At 44.5% G+C, this 24,703-nt stretch overlaps 1 protein-coding gene across 3 annotated transcripts in view; it reads right to left on the bottom strand.

The window, feature by feature from the left end:
- The window catches only part of SMARCA2 (SWI/SNF related BAF chromatin remodeling complex subunit ATPase 2), a 168,203-nt gene that overhangs the window by 43,383 nt on the left and 100,117 nt on the right, over window positions 1-24,703 (bottom strand). For all 3 annotated transcript variants that reach the window (XM_070431563.1, XM_070431561.1, XM_070431562.1), the window contains exons 26-27: window positions 22,432-22,509; window positions 17,590-17,808 (exon numbers count right to left, since the gene is read on the bottom strand). In XM_070431563.1, the coding sequence (XP_070287664.1) occupies window positions 17,590-17,808; window positions 22,432-22,509 (297 nt within the window). The remainder of the gene's footprint in view (window positions 1-17,589; window positions 17,809-22,431; window positions 22,510-24,703) is intronic.

Genomic DNA, 24,703 nt, shown 5'->3' with positions numbered 1-24,703 from the left:
TTTCGAATTCATTCACACTGGATAGCTATTGTTGTATTGGCTGTCTTTTTTTTTTTTAGGTTAATCCTCACCTGAGGATATTTCCCCATTGATTATAAGAGAGAGTGGAAGGGAGGGGAATAGACACATCGATTGGTTGCCTCCTACATGCACCCGACCAGGACCGGGGATCAAGACTGCAACCCAGGTACATGCCCTTGACCAGAATTGAACCCAGTACCCTTTAGTCCACAGGCCGACACTCTATTCACTGAGCCAGACCAGCTAGGGCTGTTGTCGTTGTTTTACTGACAACCTAAGGGAAAAAAGGTCAGTGACCCTGACCAAAGAGTCAGGTGTTGCAGGTTTTAAAAATTCTTGCGGCACACCGGTTGAATATCACTGCCCTCGGGGATAGGAGACACTTTGTGAAGGCTGCTAGCACCTCCACTCCTAAAGAGGGGGCCCTTGTGGACTTTCTTGTGCTGAGCAGCCCCCGGTTATTGAGAGCAGGTACCTACCAGGAGTCCAAGCTCCATTCTGGATGTAAAATCCAGTTGCCCCTGGCTTCAATCTGCTCTCCATGCATACAGCTTCAAAAGTTCTCTCCCTACTCCGACTTCTCTTTGGATTACCAATCGGGATTCCCAACATCCTACCAACTATTCCAAATCAAAGTCATCACCTTTCTTCCAACCAAACAAATATTTCTCTGCTGGGTCTTACCTACGGACAGCACCAGTTCCCACCTCACCCCCAGCATCCCAATTATCCAAGCTAGAAACCTTTAACATTATCCTTTTCCCTTATTATATCCCAGCAGTCCTGTTGCCAGTCACCATGTGATTTACCTCTAAAATACATAAAGGTCGTAAACAATGTTTACTTATAAACATCATAGACAATCTTTCCCCTTCTTTCTCCTTGTCTCAGAAAGGTCTCCTCTTTCAAACTGTCAAATATAATGCCCCCCGCACCCCCTTAGAGTTTGTCCTCACCCTCTTTTAGGGCCCTTTAATGCATCCTTTTTTATAATACAAACTAGAGGCCTGATGCACAAAATTCATCCAAGAGTAGACCTTCCTTCCCCCGGCTGCCGGCACTGGCTTCCCTCCAGCCCAGCACCCGGAACCCTGGCTTCCCTCGCAGCCCTGACTTTGTCCGGGAGGTCTTATGGTCTAATTAGAATAGTACACTTTTATTATTATAGGGGCTTGTATCTTCTCTACTTAAAAAGAGGGACACATTCTTTTTTTAAAAAATATATATTTTCTATTGATTTTTTACAGAGAGGAAGGGAGAGGGATGGAGAGTTAGAAACATCAATGAGAGAGAAACACCAATCAGCTGCCTCCTGCACACTCCCCACTGGATATGTGCCCACAACCAAGGTACATGCCCTTGACCGGAATCGAACCTGGGACCCTTGAGTCTGCAGGCCGACGCTCTATCCACTGAGCCAAACCAGTTAGGGTGAGGGACACATTCTTGTCCCATTAAAAAAAACATCCTGGCTCTACATGCTTTCTGGACAGAACAAAACCCATTTTCTTTGGTCACGCACAGCCTCCCGGGTGTGGCCCCACCAGTTTTTTTTCTCCACTCCTGTCTCTATCAACACACAGGAGTCACGCACCTATTTCCATGCCTCTATGTGGTTCCCTGGGCCAGGAATTCTGCTCTTCCTGATCCCCCTTTCCTATTCAAATAATGTTCACCTTTTAAGAAATGGCTTAGTTGGTTGGAGCGTTGTCCCATACACCAAAAGGTTTTGGGTTCAATTCCCGGTCAGGGCACATACCTAGGTTGCAGGTTTGATCCCCAGCTGGGGAATGTACAGGAGAAACTGATTGATGTCCCCCCCCCCCCCCCCCCCGCCCCAATCTCTCTAAAATCAATGAGAAACATCCTCGGGTGAGAATTAAAAACAAAAAAAGAAAGAAAGAAAGAAATGTTTAAAATGCCACCTTTCACAGTATCATACTGAGACCCTTTTCCCCACAATATTACAGGTACTTTTATTCAGTGTTTATTTAATTCTGCTTTCTATCAGTTTTGTTTTGTCTTAAAATATGCCTGAATCTCCTATCACTCTGAAATCTCTTTTGGAATTAAAAAAATGGCATTCTAATCAAAATAGCCTCAAAGGCATTAGATGGATGCCTTACTCACCAGTGGGGCCCAAAAATCTTGTTGAAGTAAAGCGAAGCCTTATTGTTGACTCCGCTGCTTCCTCCAAATGGCAGGACTTAACAAGGAAGCACATTCTAAGGCCTGGATTTCTGTTCGAGGGAGGGCTACACAATTATGCAGTGAAATAATGCAAGTCAGATACGTGAGAGGCAAAATGAAGATTCCTGTTTTCCGTTTGCCCTGTCCAGCCCACCTTCTTAAATTGCCTTTATTCTAACTGGTCACTATACAGGCACACCTCATTTTATTGCTCTTCGCTTTATTGAGCTGCACAGGTGGTGTGCTGTTGTTGTTTTTTATGTAAGACCCTCCACCAGCAAAAGATGATGGCATGCTTTATTGCACTACTCGCTTTAGTACAGTGGTTGGGACCAAACCCACAGCACCTTCACGGTATGTATGCCTGGACAATCTGCTCACTTGCTCTAGCTTTGAGAGCTGAGTGGCTTGAATAAGATATTCAATCAGCCGGCAAAATGGACCATCTAGCGTGGAGGAGCAACGAAAATCAACACCCCCTACTTCGCTCCAAGGCAAAACAGTGTCTTGTCTGCAATTCATTGAACAAGGTAAGCAGGACAGGGATGGGCCCTGGCCTCCAGGGCCCTCTGGGATGCAAGGCAAACAAGAAGGGAGAGACACTGACCTGCACCCCCAGAGTCCTGCTGTTCAGCAAAGGAATTCCCCGACGGCTCACCTATCGCATCTGCGAGGCTGTTTGGAAGACCTGTAGCAGTAAGTCCTCCCAGTCCATCAAGGGATATACCTACTACTGATCTAACCTGAGGTCTGAGCTCCTGCAGCTTTTCAAGAAGCCACTGGAATTCACAAGCCAGGAGGAGGTCAGCTTAGTGGGCAAAAGAGCTGTAAACTAGCCCTGGCCCTTTTGGCTCAGTGGATAGAGCATCGGCCTGCGGACCAAAGGGTCCCGGGGTTCGATTCCAGTCAGGGGCACGTGCCTGGGTTTCGGGGCTCAGTCCAATGTGCAGGAGGCAGCCAATCAATAATTCCCTCTCATCATTGATGTTTCTGTCTCTTTCTTCCTCTCCCTTCCTCTCTGAAATCAATAAAAATATATTTTTTTAAAAAGAGGACTGTACACTAGGATGTCATTTGTTTTTCACCAACTCCCCCACTGTCCCACAGACTTGCATCCATGTGCATTTTCAAAATATAAAATTCATTAAACAAATATTTCCAAATATACCAGCCATGAGCTAACACTAAATCCAAAACCATGCTCCGTCCGTAGGAGGACTAGTTCCTCATCTGTAAAGTGGAAGAAATACATATTCCAAGTCTCTAAGGGGATTAAAACATGACCCGCGTTCACAGCACCCAGCCCTGCACGGTGTGGCGGGGAGGAAGGGGCATAAAGGAACACAGAGAAAGGGTCTGATGTGTCTCAAAAGTCTTGAACGTTCTATGGGAATAAATTTGGATTAGGAATTCAGTCCTGGCTCCTAAAACTAACAATGTTATAAGTCAATTCTATCTCAATTAAAAACAAACAAACAAACACGAATTCAGTCCTGGGGAAGGGAACAGTGTGATGTGAACCAACTTATGGCAGTAAAAAAGCACCAACTAGTAACACAAGAGCGGTGAAAAGGCACCTTTAAAACTGGGGAAACAACCTGTGAAACAGGAAGTGGAGACACAAAAAGCCCGTTTACCAAAAGAAGCGAAAAATCGTTAGCTAATCCGGGGTGGGAAGGCATGCCCCCACATGTCCCTTAATGACCCCTAAAAACAGTCCTTGGACGCCCAGTAAAACAGGGTGTTCCTAAGATCGAATGAAGGGCATGAAAATACTAACAGGCTGGGGCTTGATGGGCCTCTGGAGTTGGGATTTAGTGAAACTGCTACAAAAGAGCTGAGCCTCATCGCAAGTTAAAAATAATTCTGGATGTAATGGCACCGAAATAGCCCTGTCGGTGGTGATTTCACTTGGCTCCTTCTCCAACCTGGATGCATGAAGGTCACTGAGATTACAGGTGATTCTATTTTCTCCCCCTCATTCTGGTTCTGTATTTCTTGTTGTGCTTTTATGACAGGGACAATACCTCCACATACACTTTATTTTAAACTTTGCTAAAAAAAAAAAAAAAAAAATCCTGATGCCTCTGGGGTTTCTGGTACTGATAATAAAAATGCAGAAAGAGCCGAAACCGGTTTGGCTCAGTGGATAGAGCGTCGGCCTGCGGACTGAGGGGTCCCAGGTTCGATTCCGGTCAAGGGCATGTACCTGGGTTGCGGGCACATCCCCAGTAGGAGATGTGCAGGAGGCAGCTGGTCGATGTTTCTCTCTCATCGATGTTTCTGACTCTCTATCTCTCTCCCTTCCTCTCTGTAAAAAATCAATAAAATATATTAAAAAAAAAGAAGGAAAGCAAAACTGCCATTCTGTTGAGCATTTAAAAAAAAAAATGCAGAAAGATACAACTAATAAAACAATCACCATATTTGGGTAAAGATGAGACTGTGGTAAATAACACCGCTCAACAGCGTGGTCTGTTGGACTTCACAACATCCTCCCCCACACCTTCCAGTATTATCTCATGCAATTAGTGTATTGATTTTTTAAGTTAAAGTGAATGCAAACAGAGTCAGTGTTGATAATTTGAGGGAGACTTAACATGTTTCAAAGAACAAGATGGATCCATTTAGCAGCTACTCTGCCAGGTCGTGTACAAGGGATAAAAAAGGGAGGGGGTGGGTTGTTTCTTCTTGATGACAAAGTACGAGAAAATTCTTGGTCTTGGTCTGTGCAGATTGCTGAAGGCCCCAGTTACCTGTGCAGGGAAAGGAGTCCCCTGTGGCAGGGGGGCGCTCCCGTCATGGGCTCCACCCCACTGGAGTCCTGTCCATCATGTCCTGTGGGCACATAGGACGCATCTCAACTCTCCAAATGCTACAACCAGTTAGTCCTGAAAATTCTGCACACTGGGTCATGTACTGAGTCCTCCAACATGCTAAAAAGCCCCTCGTCAACCCTGCATTTCTAAGAGGAAGCCAGGAGAAAAATCTCTCACCCATGTCCCTCAGTTTCAGAGTAGCAGCCAGACCACAGCAAAACCACACAGTTCTTTCTAGAGCCACCAAAGACAAAATCAAAGAAGGATAGGGCAGGAGAGAAGGGGCCACACTCTCTCCTTTAGCTCCGGCCCTCACTTCACGATTCCAGTGTATGAACAAGGAAACTGGCCCGGGGAGGTGATGTGACTTATCCCAGGCATCACATAGCAGAACAACAACAGGTCTGGAACCAGAGCCCTGACATCCTGATGCCTGAGCCCCGTTCGTTCCACAACATGGAGGAGAACAGAACCACTGAAACCTTGATGAAGGTGAAGTTTTGAGGGTATCATTTTAAATAGTCTTTAGAAAATATTCTACAAGGTCCAAGGAGAAGATATTAAAAAAAAAAAAAAAAAAAAAAGCAAAAACAAAAAAACCCAGCACCAAGCATTAGTCGGATATGCTTTCTACAAGGGGAGTATAAGCACAGTGAACGTAAACATTACATTTCAATAGCAATGGCACAACAAGAATCGAGCTTTCCCTAGAGAAAAGTTTCATGGTGCCATTTGCGATTTTTCATGATTCTAACAACTGGACATCCTTTAGAAAATAAGAAAGGAAGCCATCTGGAAAATATGACATTATATTTAAAATCAACATGCCCTGAGGACTTTCTTGTACAAAACTAGAAATGATAACCCAATTAACTTACTACTTTCTTAATCTTTTAATTTCAAGTTAGAGTAGATGTGTTAATCTGTTGGTTTTTGTTTGTTTGCTTGTTTGTTTTTGTTTTTTGCTGAAAGAGAGGAGGGTTTGAGCTGGAGGACAGCTGTTTAAAAACCTAGGAGAGCCCTGACTGGTTTGGCTCAGTGGACAGAGGGTCGGCCTGCGGACGCAAGGGTCCCAGGTTCGATTCCGGTCAAGGGCATGTACCTTGGTTGCGGGCACATCCCCAGTAGGGGGTGTGCAGGAGGCAGATGATCAATGTTTCTCTCTCATCGATGTTTCTAACTCTCTATCCCTCTCCCTTCCTCTCTGTAAAAAAATCAATAAAATATATTTAAAAAAACAAAACCTAGGAGAATTTCTGAGTCAAGCAATAGTTGTACTTTTAATGCATTTTCAAACAATCTTCTGAAATTCAAACAAAGCCTTCAACTGAAAAGCTCAAGAGCACTTATGTCAAAACAGCATGCCTCTAGTATTCTTTTAAGAAATTCTTACATGAAGATACAGGTCACTGGAATCTTCCAATGGGAAAGAATGCCAACAATATCCACCTTGACCATATTAGTAAAAAAACACCATAGGATTCTACTAATTCTGCAACCAATTATTCAGATATTTACTGAGTGCTTACTATGCCTGAGGTGCTACTCCAGGCGTTGACACATGGCAGTGGACTAGACCGGTGAGAGCCCTGGCTTTCTTGGAGCGTCATATTAGTGGAAGGAGACAATGAAGAGGACTGGCAAAAATTATGGGACAGTTACTGGCAGGGCCTGGCTCGTTCACTGAGGGTGGTCAGCTGGGATCTCTCTGGAGAGAAACCATTAGGACAAGCAGACAGTCATGGGATGACCTGGGAAGGAGCCTTCCTGGAAGTGCAAGGGATCAGAGACAGAGTCGAGTGTGGCAGCCACCCAGGGAGCAAGGGCTGAAGATGAGATTCCAGGGCCAGGCAGAGGCCAGATGGCCACGGCCGCACAGGCCACGTTCAAGTCTTTGGATTGAATTTCACTTGCAATGAGGCCGCAGTAGGGTTTTTCGTGGGGAGTGGCAGTAGTGGGTAGAGGGTGAGAGGACTTGGTATTTGCTTTGGAAAGCAGTCTGACCACTCTGGGTTGCCATCTGATCGTTGTGAACAATGAGGAACAGCTCTCTGCCAAAACACCAAGAACCTGCAACTGCCCCATGCTTCAGCTGGTTGTTTTGGCACCTAAATCTTGAATCTTTCTTTTGTCAAAGGTTATGCTGCTGGATTTCCCCTCACTTAGGGGGCCAAGGAGGGTGGGTAGGAAAACGCCCGGAACACAGGTGTGGCCGTTACAGAGGCCTGGGTCTCCCAGCAGCCAGGAGACGAATGCCACTACCTTCCGGGTCTGGAGGCCAAACTGCGCCAGAGAGGCAGCTGCCTTTCCACCCTCCAGAGTCTGGGTGTAAAGGAGGGGAAATCGCAACTAACGCCCCCAGGGGCATGACACTGAAACTCTAGCATGAAGTAGGAAACATTATGTTTAAACTGCGGATTTCCTGAACAGTTTAAAAGCCCTCCAAGTTAGAGCTTCTCACCATCTATTTTAATCTCTATTAATTCCCATCTGTGTACACTTGGAGACCTGCTCTTGACAAGCTCTTCAGGTTGGCTAAGTGTGCATTATTACCTCTAATAGCATCTCTCAAATGTGGCTCTTAATTGCACTAATAAGGTGGGCCAGCCACGATGGAAAGGAATAAAAACTTGACAATTAACATCGTCTCCCCGAGTCCAAGCACTGTGTGGGGCTCAACCCACTGATGTTCAGTACATGGGCATTGCTTTTAAACAGTCTCCATGAATGGACCCCACTGGTAAGAAAGCAGGGGATGATCATTATTAAAACCATGCTGAAAAGTAAAGGCAAAAGCCGCTTCATGGGATTTGGGAGGGTCTTTCGATAGGTGGAAGGGACCCTGCCAATCAAAGATCATGCATCTCAATGGATCAGAGACCTGTCCAAGATCACACACTTAGCTGGCGGCTGGGCCAGGACCTGCAGTCCAGGTGCCTGACTGCTGGCCCCAGTGGTCATGTCTGCAGGCATGGAAACCAGAGTGGAGAGAGTAGAGAGCTGAGTGAGCAGCGCAGCTCGGTGGGCTTGAGGTGACAAAGCCTGTGGGCACGTCCCACAACATATCCAGCGAGTGAACGTTTCATCCTCCTCGGTTCCACTCATGAGCCAGGACAGGGGCCTCCTTATCCACCTTTTACCTCTGCCCTGTCACTCCAAACCTTGCATTCAAGACACGAAGCAGAAATGTTGTTCTTCTTTTCCTGTCCTATTAGGTTTTTCTCTGAAGTAACTTAATATGTCATAGCTAACACTTAATAGTAATTTTTTCCTTAATAGCTAATTTTTGGAGGAATCCTTCTTACATGCCAGGTTCCATGTTACACACATTTAAACTTCAGAAAACTGTGAAGAGCAAGGTAGGCACTTGGGGTCACATTCCAAGTTGATCAGATTCCAAGGCTCATGTTATTAGCCAGTCTCCTAACCTCCCCAGCTAGACAGCCATCACAGTCGCAGTGCCGACACCCACCCAGACAGGGAGGGGCACAGGGACAGCAAAGTCATCCTTGTCTGTCTCCAGCGTCCTTAATTATACTCTCTCCCACCTGCACCCCATGAGTGAGAGCATTTCACAATGAATACCTATGTCAAAACATATCACATTGTACACCTTAAATATACATACTTTTTATTTGTCAAAAATAAATACAAACTTAGTAAAGAGCTTATATGCATATATGCATAACCATGGACACAGACAATGGTGTGGTGAAGGCCTGGGACGGGGGTGGGGAGGTAGAAGGGGTCAAAGGGGAAAAAGGGGGACATCTGTAATACTTTCAACAATAAAGATACATTTTTAAAAATATATATTTTATTGATTTTCTACAGAGAGGAAGGGAGAGGGATAGAGAGTTAGAAACATTGATGAGAGAGAAACATCAATCAGCTGCCTCCTGCACACTCCCTACTGGGTATGTGCCCGCAACCAAGGTACATGCCCTCGACCGGAATCGAACCTGGGACCCTTGAGTCCGCAGGCCGACGCTCTATCCGCTAAGCGAAACCGGTTAGGGCAAATTTTTAAAAATAAACACGTATTTAAAGACTGATTTCTTCGTGTAGCTTTATTGATTAAAAAAAAAAAAGTATGGGACAAAACCAAAATCTTGATTCAAAAAAGCCAACATGTTCTTAAAACCATCTATTTCTCTGCAGTAGTTTGCTCCTTGTAAAGATAATGCGCACTTATTTGGGCTGGTTTAGTATCTGTAAGCCAGTTCCAACTTCATTATTTTTAACGACTGAGTTAGATTTCAAAGAATAGTACTTGAGACCAGAAATTCCAGGCATCACAGTTCTAAAAAAAGAAATTGAAACAAGTCTTTCTCACTTCTCAACCTTTAATACATATTTTAGTTGGCCCTCTGAGGATTATTTCTTCTATTGAATTTACCCACCTGAATTTTGACAAGAGGGTGTGTATTTTGATACAATCACTGTGAAAGCAATCTGGCCAATAGATTTAAGAATAAAATGAAAATCGGAGAAAGTTATAAAAATTCATTTGCTGCTGTCAAGTATTTCCCCAAACAATTCACGGTTCTTACTGCCGTTAATTAGTTCAGTAAGGCCTTCGGAAGTACTGAGGAACCTGGAATTTTGCAAAACCCAAATCTATTTACTAGGACCTTAGCTCTCCCTTGTGTATAAAAACGGAAATGCAGCTTACAAGAAATGGTGCCCCAGTAAATCTGATGGATGACCCAATTTTAAAACTAAAAATGCCACTTAAACAAAACCAAAAAATTAAAAATTAAAAAAAAATCTTATATAAAAAGCAAGGAAAGATCATTTAAAGTAACAAAACAAAAGAAGCATCAAGCTACTTGGTATTATGCACATTATGCTTTAGATAAAGAATTCAAAACAATCTTGCCAGTATAAAATAAAATGTTTTCGGACAAATAAATATTTTATTTTATTATGTTTATTTTATATATTGATTCTATTTTATTCCATCTCACAGAATCACTGATGCTCTCAGCAACGCTGGTGTCTGATTTCAGGCAGAATCAGATTTAACCCAGCCCAGACAGAGGTGGGACAGTGTCCTGTTTCAAACATTCCTAGAGAGAGAAAAACCCTCTCTCTATATATTAAGAAAATATTTTGTTATGTCTCAAATATTCTGTTTACAATCCCAACGTTGTAACTACCTTCATACTGTTTCTAGTTCTTTGTGACCAACTCTCATGCACTCACTCCTCAGCCTTTTCCGTTGGAGCTGAGCAGGGGCTGGCTGTGATGGGATGCCAACGAAGGCATCTTCTGTACTTGCATGCTGGTGCTCCGTGGCTTTTAGAGGCGCACACTACATCCCACTGAGAAGGGCCACTTACTATCCCCCTGCTATTAAGTGGTTTAAGCGTCTCTGACTGTGTTTTCTCCACTCTGAGCTTTGGGAAAGGGGAACCTCGAAAATCCTTTTAGTGGTCAGTCAACATGACTATGAGGACCCCATTCAGGCACCTAAATCATGGGACGCTTGTCCTGGCAGCAGACTGGTGGAGGGAAAAGAGGGTGGTGTTCTGCACTGCCTTTCCCCGAGGTCCCTATCGAAACCCTCTGGCTTCTAAAACTAGCCTTATGTATAGCCAGCTTTAAAGATCCGGGGAAGGAAGTCTTAACCACCATCATTTACATGACATGGCTTGGGGCCCAACTGGACAGGACACTGCAACAGCCCAGAGGTGCCCTCCTTCCTCACCAGGAGCTGACACAGAAAGAAGCATCCTCACGCTCACGCATAAGGACCACACAGACACCAGCAACAAAGAAGGGCTTCCCACATGGCCGTTTCCAGACATCAGATCCACTGTGAAACAAAAGCATACCCTCGCAGGAAGCTCGCTCCCTCCAGCAGGCTGGCAATTAAATATTATACAGAGCACATAATTCAGATTGCATTCCAATTATCTCCAAGTGCTGGAGGGCACAAATCACTCACTCAGCAATTACAGAAATTCCGGGATGTCACTAAATGTTTTGAGGAAGGGAAGGATTCTGAAGTTGGCAGAAGGACCAAAGAACAGGAAGAATAGAAAAGCTAGGCATTCCAGGTTACGCCCTCAGCCCACTTTTTGGCTTCGCAGGCACCCCAATTTTACGGAGCCCCCGTTTCGATAATGATTACAATACTAGAAACATCACAGTCAATGTGCACATGGTTAAAGTTAAACTGAAAAAAACTAGCCCACAGGGCTTATCAGACACCTGCCAATTTAGGTTGAAGCATCCGCTCTCACACATACAGAAACAAAGATATTTTTTCCAATAAATTATCGTGTGTGCACAAATACAACATACATATACCATACTTGATTTAGCAGTCATCACCTGGGTACACCATGGGAAAGCTATAAAATGTTACTGCACGTAATATTTTAAAAGCCACATTAATATTCTCTTTCACAATTTCTAAAAAGCCTATTTCCCACACAGGGGTGCCCCTTTGGGGGGGGGGGGGTAGCATAAAGTTGGTACGTGAAGACAAAAAGACAAATAAATGACACCAGTGATTTCCAGAACCAGATGTGTGAGCAGCCCAGCATCAGCAGCCTCTGCACCAGGCTTTGCTGACTGAGAGGAGCTTCCTCAATTCCAAAGGCTCTTCCCAATCAAGAGCCAAGCCTGGTGGACAGAGATCCTCAGAACTGCAGGAGAAGCCACCATGTGGGGAGAAGCTGCAGGACTGGGAGGCAGGGTAGTGAGCCTCCCTGCAGAGAAAGGAGTGAAGAGAGGCAGGAGGTCAGGCCTAAGGATGTTGCTACCTGTTGTATAAAAAAGAATCTGTCTGGCCTTTGTCCTGGGTTCCTGGCAAAGGAGTTTCTTAAACCCTTGGAATTTCCTGAGGGATAGCTGTGCCTCTGTTATGCTAAACAGGCAACTCAAGGTGGGTCCAGGGGCCAGCTTCCACCTTTACCCAGATGATGCCATCTTGGGAAGGATGCTGGGACAGGAGCCCCCAGGGGGAGAAAGAGACAGCCCATAGCATACATGAATGTTGAACTGACTACCCCAAAAAGATCAAGTTCACTTGAGATTGGCTAAAAAGAAATTGAAGTTTCCTCAATGGAAACAGGAAGTTTAAAACAACCTACAAGCCTTTCTCTCTCTCTCTCTCTCTGTTCTTTTTAACTGAGCTGTGTTGGAAATTGTGATCCTTTTCGTTTAAATCAACATTACAAATACAGAAAAAAATGTTAAAATCTTCCAACTAAACAGATTGTCTAAAGGGCACTGTGGGAATTTTTAGCATACTATGGTTATAAAATAAAACCTGTTTGTGATGAAACCATAATAAAATTTTAAAAGGAAGTGGCCATGTCATATCACTTAACTTTAACCTAAGTGTTCTGAGGCTACCTAGTCACCAAAATCTTATTTTGCTGGGCTCACAGCTGGATTCTGTTGTCATTAACTAGATACTGATAATAGGAAAGGAGCAAAGGCAAGCCAGACATTATAGGCTTCATTTGGGCAGCTTCACCAGGAAGCTACAACTTTACACTCCCAAGGGCCCAAAAAAGGGGAGACAGATGCATGCCTGGTAAAGTTGGGATGACATAGGGAAGGTGTTTGTTTGCTGTCAGTCACACTTGAGAACCAAGGTCATTGGCCAGAATGGGCGTGGCCACTGCAAGGGTGTGACATTTGGGATATTTAATCCTCTGAACAAAGGAGTTCTTACTCTTGCTGCTCTTGGGACTCTGGGCTCATGGGGCTCCCACAGGGACCACAGCCACGTGGACCCCAGACACAATGGACTCATGGACTGCAGCTAGCCTGATGCTGAATGGACCGGCTCCAATATGGAAAGGAAACTCTGGACACTGGCCTTGCTTCTAGTTTTACTGAAACCCCAGCTACACTTCCTCTGTGACTGGACTAAGAGAAATGGAACTTTGGAATTTTTCTTGAGATATTGTAAGGACTCCACCCTGTGGACGAAAAGGGGCTACATGCTAACCTGACTAACTTAGAGGAGGCCTGCCTGGCAGCCTTGCAAATGTACAGGCCTAAAGTAACCACAAAGGATGGTCTAAAATGAAAACTTTTTAAATTAAAAAAGCAGTTTATAGTGGGTAGTCACGTCTTAGGCTAGTATCTTCCCCTACAAAGATCAACTTTGATCTTAACTGAGCCTACTGTCTTTTTGCATCTCTGACAACAGGCATTTGGAATGTCAGGGTAACTTGTAACCTTCCCTTTTCTGGTTGTGCCACTTGCTTCCCTCAGGGCACAATCAATGCATCAGGGTGGAGACCACAAATTTCTTCATTGTAATTGTTATTGTGTTAATTGTTGACTGTTAACTATCCTGTACCACCTATGTATAGGAAGCAAGTGTCTATCATTTTACTTTTTATCCATTCCCAGAGGCCCTCTCCCTCCCTAATCTATCACCAACGGATTTCATGTAACCCACTTACATCTCCTCCTGTGATCGTAATTTATAAAACAAACTGAAAAACTGCCATTCTCATGAGCATTATCTCAATACTAGAGGCCCAGTGCACGAAATTCTTGCACGGGGGGTGGGGGTGGGGGTGGGGGGACGACACACATGTCCCTCAGCCGAGCCTGCACCCTCTCCAATCTGGGACCCCTTTGGGATCGGGCCTAAACCGGCAGTTGGACATCCCTCTCACAATCTGGGATTGCTGGCTCCCAACTGCTCGCCTGCCTGCCAGCCTGACCACCCCCTAACCACTCCCCTGCCAGCCTGATCGACACCTAACAGCTCCCCTGCCTGCCCGATCGCCCCCAACAGTCCTCCCCTGCTGGCCTGGTCACCCCAAACTGCCCTCCCCTGCAGGCCTGGTCCCCCCCAAACTGCCCTCCCCTGCAGGCCTGATCGCCCACAACTGCCCTTCCCTGCCGGCCATCTTGTGGAAGCCATCTTGTGACCACACGGGGGGGGGGGGCGGGGGGGGGGCGGGAACGGGGGTGTGATCATCTTGTGCGAGGGCATGATGGTCAGTTTGCATATTACCTCTTTGTTATATAGGATGTCAAGATTCTGCTTCCCTGAAACTATGGACAGTTTGGCTCAAATAAACTCAATAATTCTTTACAGGTTTGAATGTTTCAACCCCCAGCATCACAGTGGGGAAGAGGACCCTCCACTTCATCCTATAACACAGCCAGGCCAGTTCCCAGTCTCCCTTACAGCTAGGGTGGCCGTAGGACTGAGTTCTAGCCAATGGCATGTGCTCAGAAGTGACATGGAACCTTCAGACCCAGCCCATTAGAACCCCACGCTCGCCACTCCATGCTGTCTTCCCCACCTCCAGCTCACTGGGACGGGATGTCTAAGCTGGCAGAGGCTCTGTCAGCAGGATCCTTGATTGGCCACATGGAGGACAGCTGTCCCCACCAACCAGGAATGCCTACTGTGGACTTACTTCCATGTGAGAAATAAAAATCCACTTATTTTTTTGAATAGGCCCACACATAAGGCATGTTTAGGTTCATCTGTTGCAGTCGTGAACATTACCCTAGGCAACACTCTTATACATCAATCAATCAGTGCGATTTCAACTGGGCAATCAATGGGCGCTTACTCTTTGCACACGGAGACCTAAGTTCTAACAAGATGCAGCTCATCCACTAGTCAGGAAACCAGGCACGTCGGCAACTAACAAGAAAACTAGGAAACCAGGTTTGAGCTGTGACAGAAGGACAAGCAAAGACTTATGAGAACACAGTGGCAAGTGTGATACTTGTGGAAGCAACACAGAAGTGCTGGCAAGTGAGCTGGGCCTTGAAGGATGAGCTAAGTTCAGAAGAAAGAGGAGGGTAGAAAGTTCATTCCAGACTGGACATGAGTCTTCGAATATTTTGTCCAGCGGGACCTGATGCTAAAAAGAGAAAAAATAACGTTCTGTTCACTCCAGGGACTAGAATCCAGGACAGTGAGGAGCAGCTACAGGGAAAGAGGATTCCATTCAAAGGGAAGAAGGTCTGGAGGGGCTCCGTAGACAAGAAGGGGAGTGTTTCCTGTAGGGACGGCCAGCCTCTTGGCTTGGGCTCCGCAGACAATGTGATTTAAGCACAGGATGGGTAGCTGCTCCATTCAGCTGCCTTCCAACTCTGGGAGTCTATGTATGTTTGATGCCTCTGCCAAGCAGGCTTTGTATAACAGTGCCAGGAAAAAGAGGAATGATTGTAGCCCTTCTACAGCATTTCTTACACCATGGTCCTTGCCAAATTCCCTTTCAAGGCTGTGTTGGCTGGGTTTTGCTCAACGTGCTCAATCTTAAGCCAATCGAGAATATCTCTTCACATGCAGGCCCGTGAGAACCCCTTGAATATCATTTTATGATCAGAAAAGCTTAACAGGCTGGTACTAAGCAAGATTGCTACTGGTGAAGAAGAAAACAAACGACAGTAAGCATCTGTTTCGAATGCTGAGGGCCACAGGACATTCTGCGTTGGTTCCTGGTTAACAGCAAGTTACCGGCTCATACCAAAAATGGACATCTGGTTTGAGAAAGCCTGGATTCCAAAAGAAATTATTACAATAGAGCTGTACTAAGAACAGTTTTGACCTTCTTGGGTGACTTGGTATCTCACAATGCACCTTAGGTTGAAAATTATGAACATCAATTTCACAGTGTAGTTTTGTAAAACAAATTAGTTTTCCATTTTTAGATGTATATGTTACCGATAAAAGGAAGTCCACTAGATACACCAGAAAGAGAAAGACAACCTAACATCATTGGTAAATTAGTAACTTTCCACTTTCCTCTTACAAGGTTTTAATTTCATTTCACAAACATTCATTGAATCTCTACTAGGGGCTAAACACTGTGCTAATCATTTGTGATAGAAACTGAATGAAAAAGAGAAAAAAATGAGATATTCTAAACCTATACATTATTTGAGATTCATAGTTATTTTTCTTAAGAGCATTTATTTCCCAGTGATTACTTAAAAAATAAAAAGTTCAGCTACATTCGTACCAATAAACAAGGTTATTTTCTCTGTAATACATATATAAAGACTGACTAAAATGTCGGCCCTAGATTAATATCTCCTGTAATAATACTCCAGGTACTTAATTCATTGCTTAAATAAAAAAGAAAGGGAATCGATTTTCCTGAACTCAGAAATGATTATTAAACATAGATCTCTTCACATTATAGAACGAATCTTAGTTATACAGCTGATAACCTCACAATAGTGAAACAAAAGAAATCCATAAAGCCGTATTCTGAGGCCACCTGAATGTTTGGATACGACCATAAAATAATCACATGAAAGTTACATTTCATAGCCATTGTTCAATCATAAACACAAGCAATGCTTTCTTAGTCTCTCTTTTCTGAATACCACAGACTTCAATCTTTTTGAAATTTAGATCACGTCTCTCTCATCATACAACATCCCAAGTAAATCACATCTCAAGTGGTGCCAAGACCTGCCTGCTGTTGACATCCAATCTCAAAATACTTCCCGTGGCCTTTTTCAACCCACCTACCTACTTATGACCTGGGTCCTAAAATCTCTGTTCTACAAACCTTGGAAATTGCATTCCCTTTTGATAAAATGAACAACTCACAACAACAACCTCTATTTTGTTTGGTTTTTACCCAACTGCGTTACTATTTCCAGAGAGCACTTACTGCCCCTGCCTGGAATGCGTGCCCCGGACTGTGTCTGTCTAGGTACTCAGTCTGCTCCCACCAAGGGCAAGGAGGGCCCGACCTTCCCAAGGAAGGTTCACACTGGCCTTGGCACACACACACCTGGCTCCGAGGTGCTTTCTTATATTTTCGTGCTCCCAACGAACCTTCTGAGACTTCATTCCTCAGTCGGAATAAGAAATCACCATTTTTCAAACTGGGGGGGTGGGAGGGGGGTGGATCACCCTAAACTAAAGAACAACCCTTCTAAGCGTAAGTGACCAAGTCCCAGGCCCCAGTCTGTGTTTGCGATGGACAGAGCAGATCACACTTAGAGCGAGTGCGCAGATGCAACAGCACTCCCTGATCCGGTTATTTCTGGCCAGCTGTGCAATCCCACACAATCACTTAACCTCTCTGGGCCTCAACTGCTTTGTCTGTAACACCAAGAGAATACAAAGGCACCTTCTGGCTCTAATGAAGTAAGGGTGCAGCTGGAAGAGGCCTGCCCCTGAGCCGTCTCTGCAGGCCTTGGAGAAGTAAAGCTCCGATTCAAGGCCATGAAAGGAGGGGGACCGATGAAAAAGATCCCGAAGGCCCCCTTCCCACATTTTGATTCTGACTCGGAGAGAGTGAGGCATGACCAGGCAATTGGTCGTAAAACTTTAGTGGGTCTCAGAGCTCTAATAATCCAATGGCCAGCTCTGCTCTAGCAAAAAAAAACAACCTCTTCACTATATTTCAAGGAGTGAAGAACGATTCCACGGCGACAACAGAATGACTTTATCCATGGTCAGCAGCCATCTCCCCTTTTCCTGGCGACTCGGGCCCCTCCAAGGAAGCCAGCGTTAGGCCCCTGACTGCTCCCAGCCAACAAGAAGCGCCACCAGCCACCAGCGGACAGTGAAGAAAGCCACACCTACCCGCAGCCACTGCTTCTCGGTCAGGGCGTCGCTGTAGTCCACGTCCCGCCGCTGGCGAGACCCCCTGCCAAATATCTTCTCCTCCTCTTCCTCACACGTCAGCCTCTCCACCTCGGCGTCGTCTTTAATAATCCAGGAGGGCAGCTCATCTTCCTCCATGAGGCGCGGCTTGCGCTTCGGGTTCCGGGCGTCCTCCCTCCGCCGGTCCATGTCCATGCGCTGAGGACAGGAACATAAGTTTCATCAATGAGGGAGGGGCTTGGTACCGCACAGACTCTGCAGCGCACCCACCTCTCACACATCGCCTCCTAGGGCTGCGGGGTCCCTCTCCGTGTCCCACAGGGACTCTCTCTTGTGGATGCGCTAATCTCTTCCCTTCCTTTGTACCCATTGCTGAGATTTATGTATGCATTTAACAATCTTTAAAAGTTCCTTTTCTTAGTCTATATGTGTGCAAAGCTTCCCCTTAAGTAAGATTCAAACTGGGGATGTATTTAACAAATAGGAGTCCTGGTGATACAATTCATTGCTGTCCTGGCATAAAAGTACATATTCTTTAAGCATGTTAAAAAAAAAATCCTTTTTTTATTCGATAGGGCTCATGCTTTTCATTGAACAACCAGGAAATAAAATCAGCAACTCAAGTGTCACTAATAGAGTGGCCACCACCCTGGGCTGGACTCGGACATGGGGCCACATAAATGGTTAGATCAGTCGGTCGACCATGAATGTATTAAATGTTCAGTATGCCATGGGCCCTGTGAGAGGAATGCCCCTCAATTCTTCAGCTTTTAAAAAATTTAGCTCTTATGAAAATATTATACCACGAGAGAGAGACCTCGGATGTAATCTCATCTCCGCTGGTCACGTTATTAAAGAAATGGCTCTCTTTTGTATTCTTTTATAACCTTCAAAAATGCCTATTTTCCCATGCCCTGTGCACTTATAAAGTGCTACAAATATGGTTTTAACTTATAATTAACAATTTGATAGCTAAAGAAAAGCAAACAAAACCTCTAGTGAATTGCAACATACATTAGTTATATGTATATATCACTAGCTGATGTGTCATTTCTACAACTGAAGAGACCATTAACCATTAAATGATTTACCTTTTCCCTCTTTTTTCCTTTGGTTCAATACAATTTTTCCATAAGAGCTAAAACTGGTAACAGAATATAAGTGAAATTTCTATTCAAATTGAAATCTGAACTCTAGAATCTATTTAAAAATTAAAGTTCAACCCTTAAACAATGCTTAAACATATTTGGAAATTATTATATTCCCAAATGGGTGGGCTGGGAGCATGGCAGAGGCCCACTGGGAGATCAATGTGGTCATCCCGTTGTCATGGGCTATAGTTAGCTGGAGAGGCTGTTTGCAACCCCAACCCTGCCTTCTAATGCTTTACTATCAGCAATGGGATCCACCAAGCCCAGGGGTGGGCAAACTTTTTGACTCAAGGGCCACAATGGGTTCTTAAACTGGACTGGAGGACCGGAACAAAAGCATGGATGGAGTGTTTGTGTGAACTAATATAAATTCAAAGTAAACATCATTACATAAAAGGGTATGGTCTTTTTTTTTTTTTAGTTTTATTCATTTCAAGCGGGCCGTAGTTTGCCCACGGCTGAAAGCCTCTGCTATTAGCACACACAGGATGCCTTGTTAACATTGCAATCTCTCGATCAAGGGGCCTCTTGAGGTAATCTTTTTAATAGTTATTAGACAGCTGAGAAGAAAAACATTTTTTTGGTAATGTGCTATGCAATGAGATGACAAAATATTGTCGCTTCAATTTTTGGTTAGGCTACTACTGTTGCCTATACCAAGACCTGTAAAATGACGTGCCACACAATTGATAAAATAAATCTTTGCTGATATAAAAGAAAACAAATTACACTTGCATTTTTTTCCTTTTAGGAAAGGTTGATGCGATTTTTAATCAGCTTGAAGTTCTATTGACTGCATCTCTTTCCCAGAGATTTCTACTTGCAGAATTCCAATACACAATCCGAAGTTGATATTCAAGTAAGTCTTATTTATTACTACATGCATATGTTTGTCTTAAAGCCTGATAATAAACCTTATGCTAACAAATATTTTTAAAAGTACTTCTTGCCTTTGTAGGGAACATAGCAACTAAAAGCTTCGTATTTATATATTAGCAAAATGTTTCAGATATGTACCTTGACCTGTCAAAGTATCTTTTTAGGTAAAATTCACAGGTAATCAATATGAGAGATAACTTTTTCTCACGTCGCATTTTTAGAAGAAAAATGTTCAAGAGAAATGTTCTTTTATTTTAAAGAGACTATCTGTTTAATGTGTTATTTAACTACAGTGCCTATGGTTTTAAAAAGTTTGGGTTCATTTTACAGAGAACTAACTCTTTTATAATAACGAATAAAGAGTTTAAATACTGAAATCCAAATCCAGCTCACATTCCATTGTTTCTCACTACACTTTTTAATCAGAGTAGCTGGCAAGGATTCAAATATGATTTCCTGCCCCCTGGTGGAGGTGTTAATGAATAGTGAGTTAGAAAGGCAGCCAGCTGATTATAAGACTTTGAAAAACACTCAATGGAATATACAGATATTATATCATAAAGTACACCTGAAACTTATATAATGTTATTAACCAATGTAATCCCAATACATTCAACGAAAAAACAAAAGAACTCAAAAATATAATCCAAAAATGAGAAATCAACCTTTTAAGAAACAGGCAGAACATTCACAAAATCAAAATACCTACAAAAAATGTTCCTTAACCACCTTCACCAGTTCCAAGCCTGTTTTTGTGCAATAAAATAGTCCCAAAGGAAAAGAAATCTGTGCCTTGGCCAGACATTCCAGTCCCCCGTCCCCCCCAAGCTGTCAATTTCTACAAATACCCAGCCCAAAACTAAGAAGAAAGAAGTACTCTTTGCCCCTTATTTTGGGGCCTAATCTGATTCGTACAATGGCAGGCAGCTTACCCTTTCAGGGTCTCCGGAGCATGTGAGGCTAGAGCAGGGCTGAATCACTACCCGTCAGTGACCAGCCAGGGAAGTAAAGGGCTTCCCACCTCAGGGTTCCCAGTAATCTACATTTCAATAAGCCCCTCCAGGGGAGAAAAGACGTCTATTTCCTGTGTGTATCGCTACTTTACCTAAATAGATACAATCTATAAGGGTGGTGACCAACAATGCTAGCTAAGACATTTAGGTTTTATGAGCATCCCATGTTGACCATGCTGTTAATGCCTCTTTTTTTGTGTCAGTTCTCTCCAAAATGGCCCAACCTGGGTAGGGTGGTTCATTTAGAAGAGGGGAAATGTGCACATCCCAGGTTAGGAGTTATTCCCATGGCTACCTAAAAGTTTCCCGAGAAAGAACGGAATGTCTTTCATCTTGAATCATGATGTGTGGACATAATCATTGTTCCCTAGACAGAAAACACCAGGTCTCAAAAATAACCTGAGCCTCCACACAGCTGGAGCCCCTGCTCAGACTGTCTAGGCTAACAAGGCGGAGATTGCAAACCCTGTGGGTCATATTTGGCCCACAGTCGTGTTTTGTTTGGCCTGCAGTGTTATATAATAATAAAAAAATGAATTTAGCTGCAAACATTTTGAAATCCAGAGATTACATATAAAAGTCCAGATTTCCAGCGCCTCTTAAAAACGGAATTTCTAGCTTCATGGGTTTGCAGCTCTGTGCCCTCAGACCAGGCAGCTCCGGTGCACACCATCCACTCGCCCCAGTCCACTTGCTTCGCTTATGCAAATTACCTGTCTGAGACCCAAGGGACTTCTGATTTGGGGGCTCTGCTCCATTCAAAAGCCAGAATTAGAGTTTAGATGGATTCACTCACTCCACAATCAGGCTAACTGTTACAAATTTGGAAGGTGCTGGAGGGGGAGCCTCGCAACTTTGTATATCCTGATCCATACTGACTTCTTCACAAGGCCCGCCATGTTGCAAATGCCGCCACTCATTCAATAAATATTTATCCAGTAACTACCTGATGTCTTGAGCATTGAGGATAAACAGAGGTAAATAAACTCGTTATAGCAAAAGCCTTAGAAGGTAATAAAAGATTACTCTGGAGAGCCTCCCTTCTATGGCCAAGGGACTTCTCCCACCCATACTGATCTTGTAGCAGGCCACACTCATAAATCAAATTCAGGTGTCAGCAAAATTAGATGAAACATCAAGGCTGAAGCCACAGCTGTTAAATCCTCAAATGTCAAGGTTCTTTACATCTACTTTGTACCAATAAAATCCAACCAATTTTGGTCTTTACATGAAGGCTACACCTTGATGCGCACCTGGGAGGTTCCCATTTGCTCTCAATAATAAGAGGCACGATCTTGTTGTTCTAGTTGCTGTCCTCCCACCCCCACCCACAGGGAGCATGTTTGTTTTGCTCCTGTATGGAGACAGCTAGGGGAGAGCTGTAAATCCTGCCCTGGGAGGAGGGCAGGTTTCCAGGAGGATGCTACCCAGCCCCCCCATTAGAAATGACCTGGGGGTGAGGGTCTGTGCTCAGCTTCCAGTCGACTGTCTCTATGGGGATGCGGGCCTGGTATTGCCCACTCTCATTTTTTTTTTTAAAAGAGAAGCCAGAAATCAGGATTCTTTTTTTATGTTGGCAACAAGTTCAAAATTATAAAAAACAGTGCGTGGGCCAAACAAAATATGGCCGGCAGGCTAATCCCAGCCAGCAAGCAGCCTGTGAACTGAAGGAGAGGCACAGGCTTCAGATATGCAACTCCGCCAGGGCACGCAGGCCCCAGACACCTGGTGTCCGTAGAAAAGGGGGCAGCTGTTTCCAGGGTTTTCTATAATATTACCATAAAAAGATCAAATTCTTCTTCTCGTCGAGCGATCATTTGGTTCAGAGTCTCATCGTCCGGTACTTCATCTTCTTCCTGGGGTTGAGAAACAGAATGATTTCACAGGCTTAGGGAGAGAGGGCGATGACTGCAGCGAGGTACAAACGGGTGAGGAGAATCTGTCCCACAGGCCACAGGGGTCCCGTTTCTCAGGCCAGAAAGGAAAGAGAAGGGTCACTGGGTGCAGTACTTGCCAACAGTATTTTCCAAGTTATTCAAACCCTCTTCCCAGGCCAAAACCTATTCAGGGAGAACTGTAAGAAATACCGGTTCTCTTGGGCGTGAATCTTGATTCCCTTACTTTTAAAACAAATTACTTAACGTCTCCCCGCCTCAATGACCTCATTTGCAAAATGGGTGTGACATTTACATCACAGAGATTTAAATAAGGAAAGCCACAAGAAAAAGTGCCTAACGTTAATTCTTTTAACCCTATTCACCTTATCCCAAATATAAATGCTCATTTTCAAAGCCTTACAAAAACATGAGTATGTGAAACTTTTGAGACTAGGCACAGAGCAAGACCATAAAAACCACATATATGCAAGTATCTAGCCTTTTACGGTATGTTTAGTCAGTGTATCTCAGTGGGCATTATTACGCTAACGGTGAGATTTGTGAATAGGACAACTGAATAACAAAACCCCTATAAAACTATACTTAATTAAAACAATTGAAATGAATTAGAAAAGGCAATTATTTAAGAGCTAACATTTTCATGTTATATTGTGTTAAACAAAGGAACATGATCTCTGCAAATTCCTCAGAAACCGGAAGTTCCCGAGCTTTTAGAAATGCTATGCTATGACTGCTACACTTTTAAAACAATGGTTTTAAAAGTTGGGCATATCCTATGGAAGGTAACCATACAAAATTATTTTTATCACATGCTGAGTGAGCTTGTTAAAAACCGAATGGGGAGTAGCAGCAGAGGGAAGAAAGAGGGCAACCCAGAATTTTGAACATCCAATTTCTTAAAAAGAGGCATTTTCACCTAGAAAGAGTGCGAGTGTGCCAACAGCTTAAATGAGATGACTGTGGGCTCCCAAGATAACATTTTATGCACTGCGTTAGAAATGAATGCAATTCAATCGAGTAAAAAAAGGATGTTTTGAAAAATCGTCTATTCTAGTTTATCTTTAGATTGATTACAGTCAATGTGTCCAAATATTCCACTTCATCTGACAAAGACACAGATGAGCTGGGGGTGGGCTGGGACTCAGTACAGAGTCGGTGCATGTAACTTCTGGAGAAGGGATGTCCGGCTCTGCTCACCCCTTTCCCAGAACCACGCTGGCCTTCCACTGCCTGTAGATGGGGGGCTTGCACGTCCCCGCGCCCAGATGAAAAACTCCCCTTGTAAACTGGCAAGAAGCCTGCCCGCAGTGGCCGGACCCTCCCGGAGAACAAACCCAAAGGGAAGTGGGCAATAACTCTTCCTGGGCTCCTTGTGCCCTAGTAATGCATAGCCTGTCAGCGGCAGAGATGGCAGCCCACGCTGCCTCAGACACTCAGGACCAGAGCCTTTGTCCGCCGTCTCTTTGTGTCCCCGAACGCCTTCACATCCGACACAGGCCACCCAGAAAATGGTAACGTGTCCGGCACGCTGATCGCCTGGCAGGCGTGTGGAGCCCCTCAGGCTGCTCACAGAGAAGCGAGAGGCATGGATGGCCACTCCAGGCTCCACACTGCGCCCCACTCAGGGCTGGGAAAGATCAACATCTCCCTGCCAAGCTCCAGGCAACCTGCATTCTCCCTAAACCAGGTCAGGTCCTATCTTCCCAAAGGCTGGGAGGGTTTGTCCTACAAACGACGGGAGTGCTGTGATCTCTCGTCAAGAGACAAGAGACCGAGGGCTCTGCAGGATGGCGGAGGGAAAGGCAAGGAGGGCCCCTCCCTGCGGCCTCTTGTCTCATCAGCAGGGTCTGTCCTTGACAGTGGCCTCTGCAGTCTCCTCACCTGCCCTGCAGCAAGCAGCACTGGCAGTGCAATAGGCATGCTGGCCACACCTCCCGGGAGAAACCGGGGAAGCATCTCGGGGCGGCCAAGCCTTGAGGTGCCTGTGGCAACTGCTTTTAAAACACTTGGAAAACTCACATAGGCTTTCTGTGCTGGGGATGGAAGACAGCAGCTAATTTATTCCTTTTCATTAACGCCGGCCCAGGAAGTTCTTTCAAGAACACAGAGGCTACTCCTAATCGTCGGACACCAAAGCCACTGTTTGATTTCA

The sequence above is a fragment of the Myotis yumanensis genome, unplaced genomic scaffold, assembly GCF_028538775.1.
Source record: "Myotis yumanensis isolate MYYU_CA2020_CCGP unplaced genomic scaffold, mMyoYum1.0.hap1 SCAF_12, whole genome shotgun sequence".
Lineage (NCBI taxonomy): Eukaryota > Metazoa > Chordata > Mammalia > Chiroptera > Vespertilionidae > Myotis > Myotis yumanensis.
The sequence above is the reverse complement of the archived record's forward strand: the minus strand, read 5'-3'. Positions and strand labels throughout refer to the sequence as shown.